This window comes from Lissotriton vulgaris, chromosome 1_1 (genome assembly GCF_964263255.1).
Source record: "Lissotriton vulgaris chromosome 1_1, aLisVul1.2, whole genome shotgun sequence".
In the NCBI taxonomy this organism is placed as follows: domain Eukaryota; kingdom Metazoa; phylum Chordata; class Amphibia; order Caudata; family Salamandridae; genus Lissotriton; species Lissotriton vulgaris.
Window position 1 is genome coordinate 1,614,092,928 of NC_141685.1, and position 17,696 is coordinate 1,614,110,623.

At 47.5% G+C, this 17,696-nt stretch overlaps 1 protein-coding gene across 2 annotated transcripts in view; it reads left to right on the forward strand.

Annotated features, from left to right (window-relative positions):
* Nucleotides 1-17,696, forward strand: part of LOC147750900 (regenerating islet-derived protein 4-like) — a 55,944-nt gene that overhangs the window by 21,879 nt on the left and 16,369 nt on the right. For both annotated transcript variants that reach the window (XM_086937218.1, XM_086937223.1), the window contains exons 2-5: nucleotides 3,459-3,543; nucleotides 3,918-4,015; nucleotides 5,571-5,708; nucleotides 10,670-10,784. In XM_086937218.1, coding sequence (XP_086793344.1) covers nucleotides 3,477-3,543; nucleotides 3,918-4,015; nucleotides 5,571-5,708; nucleotides 10,670-10,784 — 418 coding nt within the window. In that variant the 5' untranslated portion in view covers nucleotides 3,459-3,476. The remainder of the gene's footprint in view (nucleotides 1-3,458; nucleotides 3,544-3,917; nucleotides 4,016-5,570; nucleotides 5,709-10,669; nucleotides 10,785-17,696) is intronic.

The following is a 17,696-nucleotide window of genomic DNA, read 5'->3' on the forward strand; positions in this document are numbered from 1 at the left end:
GCCCTTAGGGATCTGACTCACCCGATTTCTACAAGCTTAGTTGAAATTGTACTTAGTGATCGACAAGGGCGCCGTGAACTCACCAGGTATACTGTGGGTGGTGGGGAATGCTGCTCTCAGTGGCAGGGCAAAGACGTTTTTGAAGGAGAAGGAAAAAGGAAAAGAGCAAATAATCACTGATATTGAGACCAGAGTCCTTGATCTGGAGCGTAAGGGCCGACCCGGGTGATGGAGGGCGTTTAGGAACATCAGCTCGCTACAGATAGTGAATCTTTGAGACAGCTGAATCTAGGTAAATCTCGATGGCCTCCACCAGGTTTGTCTATGGCATGGAAGATACATCAGCAAAGCTTTCCTACTTGCTGGTCACCGGGCACACAGTCTCCATGGTAGTTCATATGGTGTAATGGCCAATTCTCCCATCAGTATTGCATCTGCCTTTGTTTCCTACTACCAAGCACTATACGTTAAGCAGGAACTTTCAGAAAGTGAACCGTTTCTGTCCCTTATCGATTACATTTCCCTTACAGTCATCAACGAGCACAATAGGGACATGCTGGAGTGAGTGTCTTATTACAGAGGATCCATTTGCAGAGTCTATGACCATAACAAACCCCATCAGGTTGAATGCCTCATATGGGTTTCTGCACGAATATTATACTAAATTATTTATGCTAAACTTATATCACTTTTGTACCCACACCTGCTAAAAATATATCAAGAAGTGACCCAGCAGGTTGCTTTGCCTCCATTTCTCGACAAGTAAGCTACTCTCGTTATTCCCAAACCAGGGCACCCGCAGTTAGATTTCGAATTATGACTTCCAGTCTCTTTAATAAATGCTGAGACAAAAAAAATTGCAAAAATCCTAGCAAGGGTCTACTTTGCTAATCCTCCTCTGATCCATATTGACCAATATGGTGTCATCCTAAATCCCAGCACATGGCATTGCATTCGCAGATTGCCCCAAACAGGCCCATACTTGAAAGGAATTCAGCGTACTCTTATTGGTTGATTTTGATAAGATCTTTGATTGGGCTTTTCTCTTTCGGGTTCTGACATGCACAGGTTTTAGGACTCACTTTTTATCCTACTTTAGAGTATTGCACGCCAGTCCCCATACACAAGTCAAAGTCAACAGAATCCTATTGCTGCCCTTTCCAAATCACCATGCACCAGGCAGGGGTGTCCCTTTTCGCCTCTTCTTTTCACCTTAGTGATTGAGACCCTCGTGACTTGGATCAGATGTGACACTCAGGTGCGTGCGTTCCAATGGGAAGGAGACAACAAAGACCACACAGCACTTTATATGAATGACGTGTTGCTTTTCATGGGCTGTCTCCAAGAGAATGCCCCTAGGTTCATCAAAATACTTGACCTATACACTGGGGCCTCTGGGCTGAAGTTGAGTTCTGACCAGGTTCGAGTCGGAATAAACTTCTTCTACAAATTTAACTTCCGGTGTGTTTACTTAAGACACATCAGGGGTTATTCAGGGGAGTCGAAGTGGAAGACCCAGCTCTGCATTCAGACCCACAACTTTAACTAACTTAGAATAGATGCTACTCAAAAGCCTAAGCTCTGCTGTTAATTAGGATACAGAAAGATATTAATGGTTGGCTGAATATCCTACTAAATATTATAGGCAGGGTGGCCATATAGAAAATTATGTTGTTGCCTAGATTCCTATATTTATTTCAGAATTTTCCTCTTGAGATTCCCCAAAAGTGGTTCAATGATTTGCCAACCAGTGCAGACTCATTTCTGGGGGGCTGGTCATCTACCGGGCATTGTCTTTGACAAATGTATGTGATCCTCTTTCTACAGTGTCCTGGGAATAGTTTACATGTATCTATATTTTTGGCCATCACTTATCCTTGACCTGAATGACTGACTTTTTTGAGAGGGCATGAGGAACCTGCGTTTCAGACAAAGCTCTCCCTAATTGATAGAGATAACCTATTGGGTCTTATGTAAGGCAATCTCATAGCCTAATCCCAGCAAGGTCCTACAATCGTGGTCACACGATGCTGGAGCATGGGGCTCTGCTGGATGAACTGACATGAGTGACCGATGCCCCTTCTAATGTAGACTTGGCTGCAGCATAGTGTGCAACTGTCCGGGTCTGGACAGTGGGACTTTTATTGGCATCTCTTAGTTGGGCAATACCTGCCAGGGCAGGCAAATGGATTAATTCCTGTTGTTACAAGCAGAATTGAATCTTCATAAAGTACAGTTTTCTAAACATCATCAATTAAGGCATACCCTGGCCTCTCGCCGAAGGATCTTAATAGATTCCCCAGTGTACAGTCCACTGGAAGCAAGGGTGGTTTGGATCCACTAGGCAAAGATGGATCACCCATATATTCAGATCCCTTGTTCTTAACAACCTGGATTTGTTCACCAACCTCAGAGTAATAAAAAACGGATGGGTGGACTCCTTGGAAGAATGTGACTGGAGGGATGTGAAAATGAACTCGATTAAGACTGCCATCTCTGCCAGACTGTGGGCCAGATTTTGAGTTTGTCGGACGGGTTACTCCTTAACAAATATAACAGATATCCCACCCACAGTATTACAAGCGCGTTATTTCCAATGGCCCTTGTAATACGGCGGACAAATTATCCATCACGTTTGCGACAGTGTGATCCATCTGCCGAACTCTAAATTAGACCCCATGTGTCATGCAGCTTGAGTTTGTATGCTGCTGACTTCAGTCGTTTAATGATGTGGCATGTGGGTAACATTTTGTCTACCCTGCTTTTGCTTTGGCTCCTCTAAAGATACTTTCTTCCTTGTAGTGTGGGACTGCTCTGTGATTGCGCAATATTGAACAATACTTACCAACCCTTTGAAAAAACTAGGCAGGCCAATAGATCACTCGGCCCGCATTGCCTTCTAGGGGCTATTAATGGACCTCAGTGGCAACGAAGGTGAACGTACACTGGTGGGTAACATCATCGTGGTACCCAAATGAGATATCTGGACTGAACCTGTAAATCAGAATCCCCTTCCCCTTGATCCTGGAATGGTTGAAAGCCATAGACAAATGCACGAAGTGGAAAGAATCAATATATAACGTTTGGCACAGCTGTCACTAATACAAACCGGTCTCGTGTTAGTGGTGGGACCTTTTCGATATCCAAAATAGGTAAAAAAAACACCTTTTTCTGCTGATATTCCTGCAATTGTACAAAGTGGTGTGTTTCTTGCATTGTGTAATGTGTTGATTTTTATTGAAATACATTTCGTTTTTTTAAAAGAGTTGCATGTTTGGGGTAAATGAGTTGGTGTTTTCGATTTGTTTTTGAATCGACATTTTCTCTTTTTATGAACTCCAATGTTATTTTTGATTAAACCTGCTAGAATACATGTAAGGGAATGTCTCCCTCTAAATATTGCAATGCTTCTTTGGAAGTAAAGAGTCTTTTATACATTTCTGTTTTTGTTGTTTCAGTTTAGGGTTCCATTTGCAATGCCTCTATCCACCTGGGTCAGTCTGTGCCTTCTTTCTGGAGCTATCGGCAGCACATTGATTGAAGGTTAGTACTTAAGTATAGTACCACATGTTTCTATTTAGCTCATGGTAGTCAAACAAAAGAGGGACGGCAGGAGGTAGAAAGACACACAGACCAGTCTCATAGCAAGGAAAACAGATGCCCCAGTGTGTGCTTAGCCTTGAAATCTTTTAAAAAAATATTTACTTTTTTTTAAAACAAAATCATTTAAAATTTTCTTCAATAATCTAGAAAAAATGTGAGATACGAATCTGGTTTTTAAATGCTGATTTGACATTCTTTTTAATTACATAAACGTGATTGGAATTTTTTGTAAATCATGTTTGATATAATTGTGCTTTTATGATGTATATGTTCTATCAAATAAAGTTTATTTTGATTTGATTTGAATCATGCAGGTGCCTCTGTGCGCTCCAGTTGTCCTCCTGGGTGGTTCTTCTACAAGTCCCACTGCTATGGCTTCACCCAACATGCCTTACCCTGGTCGGATGCTGAGGTAAGTACCGTATACCCCCTGCTGAAGTAGGACTGGTTCAGGACTTAGCAGAATTAGATTCTTACTAACATTTACGGAGGGAACTTTTTCTCCTGCCAGCCATTGCAGAATCATAATCCCAAAGCTCTCCGATTGATTGGTCACAACTTCAGGAAACATGTTGTGACTTCTATGACAGGACACAGAGCCAAATCCCTGTACCCTGAAAAAAACACAAAAGCGGTTATGGGAGCACCCCCTGAAACCCTGGCTCAGGTAAAGCGATGAAGGGGGTGCCTCTTGCATTGGTATGACTAAGGATGCAACAGCTCTTACTAAGACAGATGTGTGTGAGTAGGCTGTGACATCTAAATGGGGACCTTATTCTTTATTTTAATTTGACTCCATAATGCGAGATACATGGGTTAGCCATCTAGCTAATACTAGCTATGTTTTTTCGGAAAATCTTACTATTATTGGCTTTTATATGGCGCAGATGACACCATCATCCTATATTTACCTCATCCAGGTCATTCCAGTGTTCAGCATGACATGTTAATAAATACTTCAAATTGTATTAGTTGGATTGGGTCGCTGAATGTTCAAGGCAATTTACGACATTGTCAAGACACTTAGGGGGCTAAGGATCCTAATGACGCTTCGTGGCTACAAAGGGAGTGACCTCGGAGAGACGTTCATGTAACAAGAATCTCAAACTAGTAGAAGTGCATTTGAGTCCAAAAGTAATTGCTGTACTATTAAATCCATGCTTATCTGAAGAATACAAGGAAAGCATGAGGTGATTGATAGATATCTTAGATATCTTAGATACAGTGTTATGTGAGGGGGTGCAAGAACAAGGTATGGTTGGTAGATACCATCCTGAGTAATAACAAAAAACATTTGCGTCTTACAAGCTTATCATTGAGGATAGGCGTACCTTGTAAAGACACACCACAACCTGTTGGTAATTTTGCTTACCAGGCCTCTCTCTTGACTAGACTTGACAGTGGGGTGGGTTTCCTTTGAGTAGATTTATAATTTTTTGGTTCAGTACGTTTCTGGGAAAGGTAATGCTTGGGCAGACTAGTTGCCCAGAGTGGCAGTGCCCAAGAAAGATAGGGCATTAAGATGTGCCGAATAATAACAGTGTGGTGTTAGTCATTACCAAGGGAAACAACATTTACAGCGCTGCTATTACCACGAAGGTAGGTAACAACGCGGTTGTTACAACGACCGCATTGTTACCACATCGCAAGTTGTTTCTACGACTTGCGTTAGGTGGCGTGCAACACCAGGGAATATGTTTGATTTTAAATCGAACACATTCCCTGCTGTTGCGCCAACTGGAGTAGGAATAGTAATGTATACTATTCCTAAGTCCAGGGCGCCACTTAGTACAAGTCGTAGAAATGATTTGAGATGTAAAGTCACACGTGGTAACAACGCAGTCATTGTAACGACCGCGTTGTAACTCACTGTGTGGTAATAGCACACATAGTAACGTGCTATATTCCATTACCAAGGGAGGTGTGGGCATATAATCCAATGCATTTTCTATTTGTTCTTGTCACAGTTTGAGTGCCACAGCTATGGAACTGGTGCCCATCTCGCCTCCATCCTTGATGATGCTGAAGCCAGGATCATTGGCAGCCACATTTCTGCCTATCAAAAGGACGATGGTGTCTGGGTGGGACTCCATGACCCAGCGCAGGTAAGATGTGAACCTGCATGACAATATGTGTCTAGGTGGAGCAGGGTGGTACAGAGGTCAATTGAGCATTGGCTCAAATATTCCGGGAGTGGTGGAGTGAGGACATTGAAGTCAGTGGGATCAAGGCGGAGCGGAGGAGTGGGATTATGGGAAGGAGTAGCAAAGACAACCTGCAATGTAATGGGCGGGACTGAGGAAGTGGAATTGGGGTTTTGAATGGGAGTGAGCAAATAAACAGTAAGCCAGAGCGGGAGAAAAAGAACGCTTAACAATAAGTGTGACACAGGTTTGTCTTACACTATGAATCTAATCTTCCTTGCCACAGTCCTTAATTAACGGCTCACTCTCTGTGTTCCTGAAAGAAGACAGATAACCCTGTTGCTGGCATTGTTTCCTAAAGAAATAGAAAATATACTAGGGAAGCCATGAGAACCCACATCGGTATCTGCTACTTTGCAGAAGATTCTCCCTCTGCATACCCTCCTCCAATAAAGTCTTCTCTGTGAAGTGAACCACATGTTGGTCTTGAGGACTCTGAAGAAGAAGCTGAGATTCAGAGTAATTTGATTTGATTTGATTGATTGATTTAATTTTTGAATTTGTAGAGCGCACAAATGCCCAGGGGCATCTTGGTGCTAAGTTAATGCAAAAGTCTGGAGCTGCCGGTGATATGATGTTCTAACTAGGAGGTAAAGAGCCAGGATTTTATAGCCTTCCTGAATGATAGTTGAGAGGGGCTATTTTTTTTTAATTGTAATAGGGAGTTGGTTCCAGGTTTTAGCTGTCTCCAGCAGGAAGCTTCTCCCCCCACCTTCCCTGCTTGAATTTAGGGACCCTAATCAACTTTGCCTGACTAGATCTTAGTAATGACATTTACCAGCGCACAATTGACATTGTGCACATATTGCCTCTTCACTAGAGGTCCTATCTAATGTGGACACAGGAAAAACATAGTTTGCTCTGAGATTCACTGACAGAGAACAAGACCACAATATGACTGCAAAAGCCACCATAGTTTCTTCAACTGTGCACAGTGTAAAGAATGTATTACCCATCTCCCACCCTCCAGTCATACCGAGGCAATGACATTCAATAAATGGGTCCTGGGAGGACCAAGTTGCTCCACTTCAAATTTCCCACCGAGATACTCCCCACTGACCCTTCATAAGAGGCAGACACAACATTTCCAGTTCAGACCAAAATATTTGTGGAAAGATGAATAGAAGCCAGATTATATCACTTAGCAATTGCAGTCCTAATAAAATGGGAAATTGTGGAGTGTAAGTATTCTTACCTTTACTTACCGACTCAAAGGTATCAAAAAAGAATTGGAAGATCTGAAAGTACTGTTTCTGTCCAGGCAGAGCAGGATTCCCCACTTAGCATAAGCTAGTGCAGGGATGTTTCCCGATTTGATTGGGAATACATTATTGAAGAACGAAGCCTGCTGCCTACTGGACTGAGAGAGCATCTTAAGGTTGAAGCAAGACCATGATCTAAAGACGCCCATATCTTAGGATATCTTTGCAGAGAGCACCAACCATAACAGCTGATCCAACCTTCTGGCAAATATGATCATGACCGGGATAGTTACTTTTGCTTGCAAATATTCAAGAGCAGAGTTTTACAAACTTTAAGTTGGTCACAAATTAATTTCTGGTGGCATGCGATCGAAGCAAAACATAACGATGCCTTTAAATTTTGTCTTTATCTTATCACATTTTTAAAATTATTTTTATTGCTTTTATATAGTGCAATAGTAACAGTAGCAAAGGTACATGACAATTGTTAATTCCTCAGGAAATTAATAGAAGTAGTAGGCGAAATAGGGTTTGAAGCCAACCTAAAGGAGGGTGGAAAATCAGATGGAATTAGATAAGAGTGGGAGCTGAGTGCCGACCCATCAAAGGCCTGGTCAGGAAGAGAAAGTAAAACAACCTGGCACCGATAGGCTGGCAAGGCATGACCGTGACGTTGGGGTGAAAAGGGGAGAGGAGATAGAGGACTTCCCAGTATGAACCACACTAGTGTGGCGATTCCACTCGTAGTCTAAGGTGTTACATCGCAATGTGCGTAGAGTGAGGCAAAGGTGGGCCTGAGATTTATCATGACCTGGGGCTGCAGACCATTAAAAGGGTACCAGCAGGGGGGCTGGATATAAAGTGTGTTGTCGGAATGAGAGGGAGTGAAGCTTGAGGCAGGTTCGGAGTGAGTGTATTCTGCTCTTGGAAGCGCTGTTAGTGCCAAGGGAGTCCCACTCCAGACTCCCTCGGGATAGGATGCTCCGGAAGTCCCTTGGCCTGTTCCCTGCAAAATGCAGTGCTCTCTGCATTTGGCCCAAGCCAGGTCCAAGAATCTCCATAGCACCAGACATTGGGGAGTTGAACAGCCTTCCAGAGACGGGCTATTGTGCTCCATGCTAGAGTATGGAAAGGTCTAGGAAGCGCAATAAGATGGTTGCCAGTTCCCAGTGTATGAAGATATTGGAGGAGATAATGAGACAGGGGTTTAGTCTTGGTTATATAGAATGCCATGTATGCCACGTAGAACTCATCTCTCACTTCATGGCATATTGTGCAAGGAAGTGTCCGTGTGGAACACTGCAACGGTTAACTAGTGGTTCATAAGATATGAGATTGCAGTCCTCGAAAAAATCATCCAGGGTCAAAATGTGGCAATCTCTGAGTGTTGCTGGTGAAAACCAGCACCAGTTACTCCGGGAGCTCTGCAGGGGAATAGCTGAGGTGTCAATTTCGTACCCTTCTATACAATGAAAAAGGCAACCAGGAAGAGGTGAGGAGCCACAGGGGGCCTAGTCTGGGTAAGATGAAATACGCGAGGCACATTGGTTTAGGCTCCAAACTGGGGATGTCGAGGTGTTGTCATCCAGGTGTTATGTTATGTTAAAAATACTTGTTAATTGCACTTACACCAAGTGGTTTCATGGCACTGAGAGTGGGAGGGACGACAGTGACACAGTGAGTCTTTACTCGAATGCCTGAGAGAGCAGCAGGGTCTTGAGAAGTGTTCTGAATTGGGCGTATGATGTTTGACCTCAGTCCAGCAGGGATAGAGTTCCAAAATTGAGGGGCCATGAATGAAAATCTGAGGCAGCCATGTTTTTTAGGTTTGAAAGTGGGGGTGGTAAGCAGGTTCAGATGGGAGGAGTGCAGTTCACGAGAGGGGGCATAGCGATGGATCCTTGACGAGATGAATGCTGGGCCGTTCCCGTTGAGGGCTTTGAAGATGGTACAGCCCTGCTTGAATGCACAGCGTTTGTCCACCAGAAGCCAGTGGAGGCTCTTCATCAGAGGGCGGACATGTTGGTGTTTGGGTTGATGGAAAATGAGCCTGGCTGCTTGGTTTTGTACCCGCTGCAAATGGTGAATTTGGTATGCCGGGATGCCGACATAAAGTGAGTTGGCATAATCAATTTGAGAGATAACCAAGGCCAAGATGACTAAGGTCAAGGCCTCGGTAGTCAGAAATCTGCAGATCTTACGAATTCTGTTTAGGTGAAAAAAGCAGGCAAAGACCACTGCACTGATCTGGGGTTTCATAGCTAAATTGTTACTGATTATTACCCCCTAGACTTTTTACAGATTCTACTGGGCGTGGAGGACTGCCTAAGAGGAGAGGCCAGAAATGAGAGTTCCAAGGGTTGGCATGACCACCAGTTAGAATCAGCTCAGTTTTGTCAGGGTTAAGTTTCAATTGGTTAGCATACATCCATTCGCTAATAGAGCTCATGGTGGATTGAAAGTTGGCTACAGAAGTGTTAGAGGAGTCAATTTTGAACACCAGCTGAAGGTCATCAGCATAGTTGAAAGTTACTACTTTTCTTTGACATAAAGACCAGATCAAAGATAGCATGTACAGGTTAAACAGGAGGGGAGAGAGGATAGAACCCTGTGGGACCCCACCGGTCAGCTTCACTTTCTTGGCAGAGAAGATGGCGAGGCGGACTGCCTGAAATCGGTTGCAGAGAAAGGAGGAGATCCACTTCAGAGACAGACCCTGGATACCAGCATTACTGACACAATCGATCAGGAGGCCATGATCGACCATGTCAAACACGGCTGGTAGGTCTAAAAGTACCAGGGCATGGGTGATGTTTTTATCGGCTCCTCTCCTGAGCTCGTCCATGACTGCTAGGATGACTGACTCCGTGGAAGTGTGCTGATCTAAATCCTGCCTGCTGAGGATCGAGGAACTGAGAGTGCTCGATAAATGAGCCAAGACAGTTCGCTACGTGGGCCTATAAGATCTTACTTAAGTAGGGGAGTAAGGAAATGGGGCGGAAGTTACTCAGGACTGAGGGGTCAGAGTTGGGTTGAGAAGGACTGTGCATCAGTCGCTCCAATTTAAAGGACAGGGGTTCAAGCAGCATTACTTCGGCGTTTTACAACGGTCTTTGGACCCGCCTGATAGCTTGAGTTTGTCCACAAGGTAGAGGGCAGTGTATGTTTGCCTCAACTTTATGGTTGATTCAGGCAGCCTTCATGAAAAGCTATAATTGCCCAGTGCTATTTTAACCCTGGTATCTTGAAATAGAGGGGCATATTTACAATGAAGGGGCGGGGTGCATCACTTTAGAAACTCAGGGATGCACCGTATTTACATAAATACTGTGCACCCCTGCGTTTCTACCTACGTTGTTGCTAAATTCAGCTGCCTAGCACCAACACAGGCATTCTTGCACCATAGTGCAAGGGTGCCTGCGTTGAGGGAATGATTGTTTATGTGCAGGAAGGTGACCCTTACTGCACATAAACAATCCAGAATGGCGATTTGTAACTTCTGTGTGTGCTGCGGATAAGGTATGCTTAGGACTGGGAATGCTTTGTACATTTATAAGAGAGCATCGTGAGCTTCGCACTTATGATATCTATTTTATAATATCAAGCTTTGGAAGAGTGTGAGTTCTTCACTGGTTGTACTGGTCTTCCTCCTCTCTGTAGAATGGACGCTGGAAATGGAATGATGGGGCTTTGTACAGCTACAAGGCCTGGAAATCTGGAGCTCCCCAAGCCAAAAAGGGGAACGAATTCTGTGTTGTTCTAATTTCTGGCTCTGGTGAGTAAAACGATCCCTTTGTTAGCATATTTCTATCTTCGAAGTGCTCTAAGGGGGAAAGTTGAGGAGAGAAATCCCTTATTTAATAGGATGGGAAAGATCCTGTCCTTACTGAGAAGGTAGCTGATCTCCTCTAGAATTGAATGATTCTGAAAAGAAAACCTACAAGGGCCAGCCCCACCACCAGAGGGCATCCTAATCAGCCAGGCCTCCATCACTCCTATTGCTATTTTCAGACTCATCGTTTGTTCTTTAGGCTTGTCAGTAAAGTATGGTCCACAATGCTGGGTCCAAAAAAAATACTCTATAATGGAGACGCCTCCCTTTTCAGTTTTGTGAATCAAACGTCATATTCGTGATATTCAAGAGGGATAATAGTAAAGTCGATATTTAAAAATGAAGTTAAGTTGGAATTTTATCAGTCTGTACTTCTTTCTTTGTCATTCTTGATGTTAAAGAGTAGAACTTTCTCCTGCCCTTCTGTGTGTGATGCATAAATAGGGTTTCAAGTGTGGCGGGTAACTTCAGGTAACCTTTAACCCGGCGTACCCACACCGTTGCCTGGGACTGCAGGGGATAAGAGTCTGGATTTCTTTCTTCCAAGGGCACACTTCATTCCAGCTCTATTGCTTTGTTTCCAGGGTGTCTGTTTCTCAAAGGGCCTTTACAATGATAAGCACCCTGAAAGCTGCTAGGGTGAGTATTATTGAGATGCATATTTGCTTCTCAGCTTCAGCCTTCAGCATGCTGTCACTGAGCACATGTGCTGCTTGTGAAATGGTTTAAAGTCCAATCACTCACATTTAACAAGAAACCCACCATCTTTAAAACAAAATGCAAGCAATACATGTTATTTATTCAATGACAATGAAGAGTGCACGTTTTATATTAGTAAACCAAGCAAAATAGCCCTTTGTCTAAACATCTATTCACTTTGAGTGACTTCTCAGCTCAATTACTCTATTAACGAAGATTCATCTGATGATTTACAATAGGCAAATATCTGTGTTCTCTCCTGGGGCTGTTTTATGCATATAGTGCACTTTCCCCATTTGCTCCACAGCACACTTTTCAAAAGGTGAACCGGTTACAAACAGGGACAGTGCACCGTATCACAAAGAATGTGCTGCCCCTGGGTCAGCCAAGAACACGCTCTGCCCTGGAAGCAACGCATTCAAGTGAAGTACAGAGCGGCTGCTTCAAATCAGCAGCATGTTTCACTATGCAGGAGGCGACCCACCCGCACTTTGAAGTGGGGGGGAGAGATCCCCTTGCACGCCGGTGCAGTAAGTGACTGCATCCGCCTGCAGGAGGATGTCAGGGGGGTCCATGAAATACCCTTTCTCCCCTCTATATGGTTGCCTTTAGGAGGCGCACTGACAGTGGGCCACCTTTTTGTGGCACACTTTTAGTGCACCTCCTAAAGGCATATTGACTCTGGACCCATGTTGGTAAAACTATGCAGGCGCATAGGCAAAGTGATTCCCTCATTTGCATGGGTCCATGCCCCCATGCAAATGGGGGAATGCCCCGGTTACTTACCGGTAATCTTCATTACTCCGAGTCCATGTCTTCCTCACCACAGTAATTACCCATGACCCTCCGGCTCCACACAGAACTCCAAGTACAAAAACAGCCCTCTAGTCTCCCTCTCCCTCCTCCAAGATGGCCCCCAGTGGCTCCAGCCAATCCCATAAAGGGACACAGAAGCACCAACATGACCTGAAGAACCAAGCCGCAGACATGAAGCCACCACCAGGGCCGGGAGGGAAGGGAAACTATACTGTGGCGAGGAAGACATGGACTCGGAGTAATGAAGATTACCGGTAAGTAACCGGGGCATTACCTCCTCGTCCTGTCTTCCTCACCACAGTAATTACCCATGAGCTGATACCAAAGCAATCAGCTTCATGCAAGGAAAACACTCCACAGAAATCATGCAGAGAGACATATTTCAATCACAAGAAGTACAAAAATTCCACAGAAACATACGCCTCAAGGAATCCCAGCCGAAAGCACAGAAGAGGCAAAGGAAACAGAACCCCACCCCCAACCCGAAGGCGACAATGGGACATGAAAGAATGCAGGGACGACCAAGTGGCAGCCCGGCAAACATCCACCATGGACACTCCCTTAAAAGTGGCCCACGATACAGAAACAGGAAGAGGGGGAAGGTCAGAAACAGAACCATAAGCCAACAGCATGGCCACCTTAATCCAAAGACTGATGGAGGGCTACAGGCCATGACGAGACAAACTAAAATTGACAAATAAATTGTCAATCTCACAAAAGGAAGAAGTGCTAGATGAATAAACCAACAAAGCACGACGCACATCCAACAGGAGGAGAAGCAATCCTCAGTCGAGGAAGGATCAGGACAAAGAATCAGAAGAACCACTCCAGCAGAACGGTGAAATAAGAAACCACCTCAGGAATACACGTGGGATGAGGGCGCAATAACCCACGATCAGGCAAATGACCAAAAATGGAGCAGACCGCAGGAAGGCACCCAGCGCACCAATATGCCTGACAGAGGCAAGAGCCACAAGAAACACCACTGTGAGTGTCAAGAACTCCAGGCCCACCGACACCAAAGGCCCGAAAGGTGTCTTTAAAAGTCGAGCCATCAAAGGATAAATTATGAACCAAAGGCAGGACATGAAATGCCCGAATGGTGGCCCAACGAGCCCCGAGAGTGGAAATGGACAAGCACAAAAGGAAACCATCATTCAAAAAAATCCAGAAGACGAATAGGGTCCAAGAATCCAACGACAGACCCATGACACATACACCAAGAGGCAAAGACATCCCAATGCTTAGCATAGGACTCAAGAGTAGAAGGCCTCCGAGACTGCTGAATGACGCCAGAAAACGCAAAAGAACAACCAGCACGCATCAGCGATCCCCACTCAAGAGCAAGGCCCGCAGACCCAGGGACTGGAACGGAGACACAGCCAATTCCAGCAACAGGGGACATCAAGAACGACGGCACCACCCCGGAGCAACCAGAAGGACAAACGACCCCACCCTCTCGATCTCCTGCAACACCAACGGAATCAGGGAAAGGGAGGAAAGGCATATAACAGGCCTCTCGGCCAAAGGAACTACAGGGTGTTCACCCTCCAGGCATCCTGGCAAGGCATAATCGTGCAAAAGCAGCGGAGCCTGGCATAGTACCGAGATGCAAACAGGTCCACAATCGGACAGCCAAACATCTCCCGCAAGCACCCGAACATCAAACGCATGAGGGACAAAGACCCCATGGAATGAAACACCCGGTGCAGACAATCTGCCACAGTGTACACCGTACCAGGCAGGAAAATGGCAGACAGGGAATCCAGGTCCACCACCGCCCAACAACAAAACCGACGGTATAGGCAACCGAGGGAGTGAACCCTGCACCCCCCATGAAGGATCACAAAAGACATCACCACCTGATCGCCCGTCCGGATCCGCACAAGGCAACCCCGAAGAAGATCCGAAAAATCCAACAGACCTAACAGGATGGCCTTCAGCACCCTGTAGGTGGAAAACAACACCGACCGAGGCCAAATCCCTAGAGACGTCGAATCCCCCAGAGTATCCCTCACCCCAGTAGACCGGCACCGGCAGAGAGAACCCGGGAGGGAACAACCAGAAACGGGCGCCCCCCGGAGAGATGACCCAAAACCAACCACCACTCCAGGACCACCCGAACCGCCGGGGACTCCGGGACCTGTGAAGGCGAGCCCATGGAACGGTCAACAAGGATGCAGACATCAGGCCCTGAACCCGTAACAACAAGCACACAGGATGAGAAAGGCCCCGACAACATGGACCGCACAGCAGACAACAGAGACAGAATCCAAGCACGGGGCAGGAACACCATTCCCAACGGAGACATGAACAGAGCCCCAATGAAAGTCAAGTGCCGCGCAGGAACCAGGGAGGACTTCGGAACATTCACCAGGAAGCCGTGATGCATCAGGACAAGGCAGACCCTCCGGACATGAAACTCTGCCCCGAAGAGAAAAAGCAGAAATACTAATAATGCCCAGAAAAGGAAAACCACAAACGCCCTCCCCATGTAAACGTCCAATAAGAGGAGCCAGAATCGCAGTAAAAAATTCTGGGCGAAGAGCAGAGGCCAAAAGTCAAAACCCGGAACAGATAGCGACGACCCAGGAAGCAGAAATGGATAAACCTCTGAGAATCCGGGTGAACAGGCATATGCAGAAAAGCATCATACAAGCCTATGGAGGCCAGAAAATCCCCTGGAGAACTGAGAACCTCAGGGCGTCGTGTCACCAGGAACAGGAAGGAACAAACCTCCAACCCCAACTGATCCACGGGTACGGGAATCAAGGCAGTCCCTGGAACAAAGGACTCGACATTCTCCAAAAAGCCACCCGCCTCAAAGCGTCCCTGGGACAAGGAGCAGGCCTGAAACAGTTAGGGGGAGACAGGGTAAATCCAAGACGCACACTCCGGACTCCACCTGTAGCACTCACTGATCTGACACAGTCTCGCGTCCAGAGACCATGAAGCAAGCGAGGGGACCCCCATCCGGACCCACCCCAGGAGTGAACCAGTCAGGATGTCGATGCGGGAGCGGAGGAGGTAGAAGCAACGGAGAACCAGGACTAGACAAAGGAAGGAACACCCCGGCCATGCCCCCTCCCACAAAAGGGCTGACCATGCATGGCCCCCACGAGAATGACCAAAAAAGCCCTCTCAATCAATCAATCAATCAATGCATTTATATAGCGCGCTACTCACCCGGAGGGTCTCAAGGCGCTTGGGGAGGGGGGGAGGGGGGGTCTGCTACTGCTCGAACAGCCAGGTCTTGAGCTTTTTCCTGAAGGCGAGGTGGTCCTGATTCCGGCGGTGGTGGGTCGGAGGGAGTTCCACGTCTTGGCGGCCAGGTAGGAGAAGGACCTTCCTCCTGTGGTGGACCTTAGGATGCGGGGGACGGCGGCGAGGGCATGGTTGGTCGAACGGAGCTGGCGTGAGGGAGTGTAGAAGCTGAGGCGGCTGTTGAGGTATCTTGGGCCTTGGTTGTGAAGGGCCTTGTGTGCGTGGGTGAGGAGTCGGAACATGATTCTCTTGTTGACCGGGAGCCAGTGCAGGTCTCTCAGGTATCCGGAGATGTGGCTGTGTCGGGGGATGTCGAGGATGAGTCTTGCTGAGGCGTTCTGGATCCGCTGGAGTCTCTTCTGGAGTTTGGCAGTGGTTCCGGCGTAGAGGGAGTTGCCGTAGTCCAGTCGGCTGGTGACGAGGGCCTGGGTGACCGTCTTCCTGGTCTCGGTGGGGATCCACCGGAAGATCTTACGTAGCCTGCGCAGAATGTTGAAGCACGATGACGAGACAGCGTTGACTTGTCTGGTCATGGAGAGGGAGGAGTCCAGGATGAAGCCCAGGTTGCGTGTGTGGTCTGTCGGTATGGGTGCGCTGCCCAGGGTGGGGGGCCACCAGGAGTCGTCCCAGGCGGAGGGTGACGAGCCCAGGATCAGGACTTCCGTCTTGTCTGAGTTCAGTTTCAGGCGGCTGTTCTTCATCCACTCGGCGACGTCTTTCATCCCTTCGTGTAGGTTGGCTCTGGCGGTGGCGGGGTCATTGGTGAGGGAGAGGATCAACTGGGTATCGTCAGCGTTAGAGATGATGTTGAGGTTGTGTTGACGTGCGGTGGCCGCAAGGGGGCTCATGTAGACATTGAAGAGGGTGGGGCTGAGCGAGGAGCCTTGAGGAACGCCGCAGATGACTTCGGTGGCTTCTGATCTGAACGGGGGAGGCGGACTCTCTGTCCTTCCGTCGAGGAAGGAGATGATCCAATCAAGGGCCTTCTCTTGGATACCGACGTTGCTGAGGCGCTGCACTAGGGTGCGGTGGCAGACAGTGTCGAACGCCGCGGAGAGGTCCAGGAGGATGAGGGCCGCAGTCTCCCCGTTGTCGAGCGGGGCTCGGATGTCATCGGTGGCTGCGATGAGAGCGGTCTCGGTGCTGTGGTTGGCCCTAAAGCCAGACTGCGAGAGGTAGAGTGATCCGTTCGTCTCGAGGAAGGCGGCCAGCTGCTTGTTGACGGTCTTCTCGATGACTTTGGCCGGAAACGGGAGGAGCGAGATGGGGCGGTAGTTTTTGAGGTCGGTGGGGTCTGCTGATGGTTTCTTCAGTAGAGCTCTGAGTTCGGCGTGCTTCCAGCTCTCCGGGAAGGTGGCGGTGTCGAAGGAGGTGTTGATGATGTCCCGCAGGTGGGGTGCGATGACGGCGTCGACTTTGTTGAAGACGTGGTGGGGCAGGGGTCGGTAGGAGATCCGGAGTGGATGGAGTTCATTGTGCGTTGGGTTTCTTCGGTGTTGATCGGGGTCCAGGCGCGGAGGGTGGTGGTGGGGGGTGCCGGTGCGGTCGTGGGTTGCGTCGGCTGTGTGCTGAAGCTGTTGTGTATGTCTGCGATCTTGTTGTGGAAGTAGGAGGCGAGGGAGTTGCAGAGGTCTTGTGATGGGGTGATGTCGTTGTTTCCGGCGTTGGGGTTGGCGAGCTCTTTGACGATGTTGAAGAGTTCCTTGCTGTTGTGTGCGTTGTTGTCCAGTCGTTCCTTGAATGAGGTTTTCTTGGTGGCGTGGATCAGTTGGTGGTGTTTTCGAGTGGCGAGCTTGAGGGTGGTCATGTTGTCTGGTGTTGGGTTTCTGCGCCAGGTTCTCTCGAGGGCACGGCAGTTCTTCTTGGAGCTCTTGAGTTCGTTGGTGAACCATGGTGCTTTCTTACTGCCGGGACTGATGGGCGGGGTCCTCAGTGGGGCTAGGTCGTCTGCGCACTTGGTGATCCACATTGTGAGGTTGTTGGCGGCCTGGCTGGGGTTCGCTGAGCTGGCGGGGGGGTCATGGCTCAGGGATGCGGCAAGCTGGTTGGCTGTGATCTTGTTCCAGTTTCTGCGTG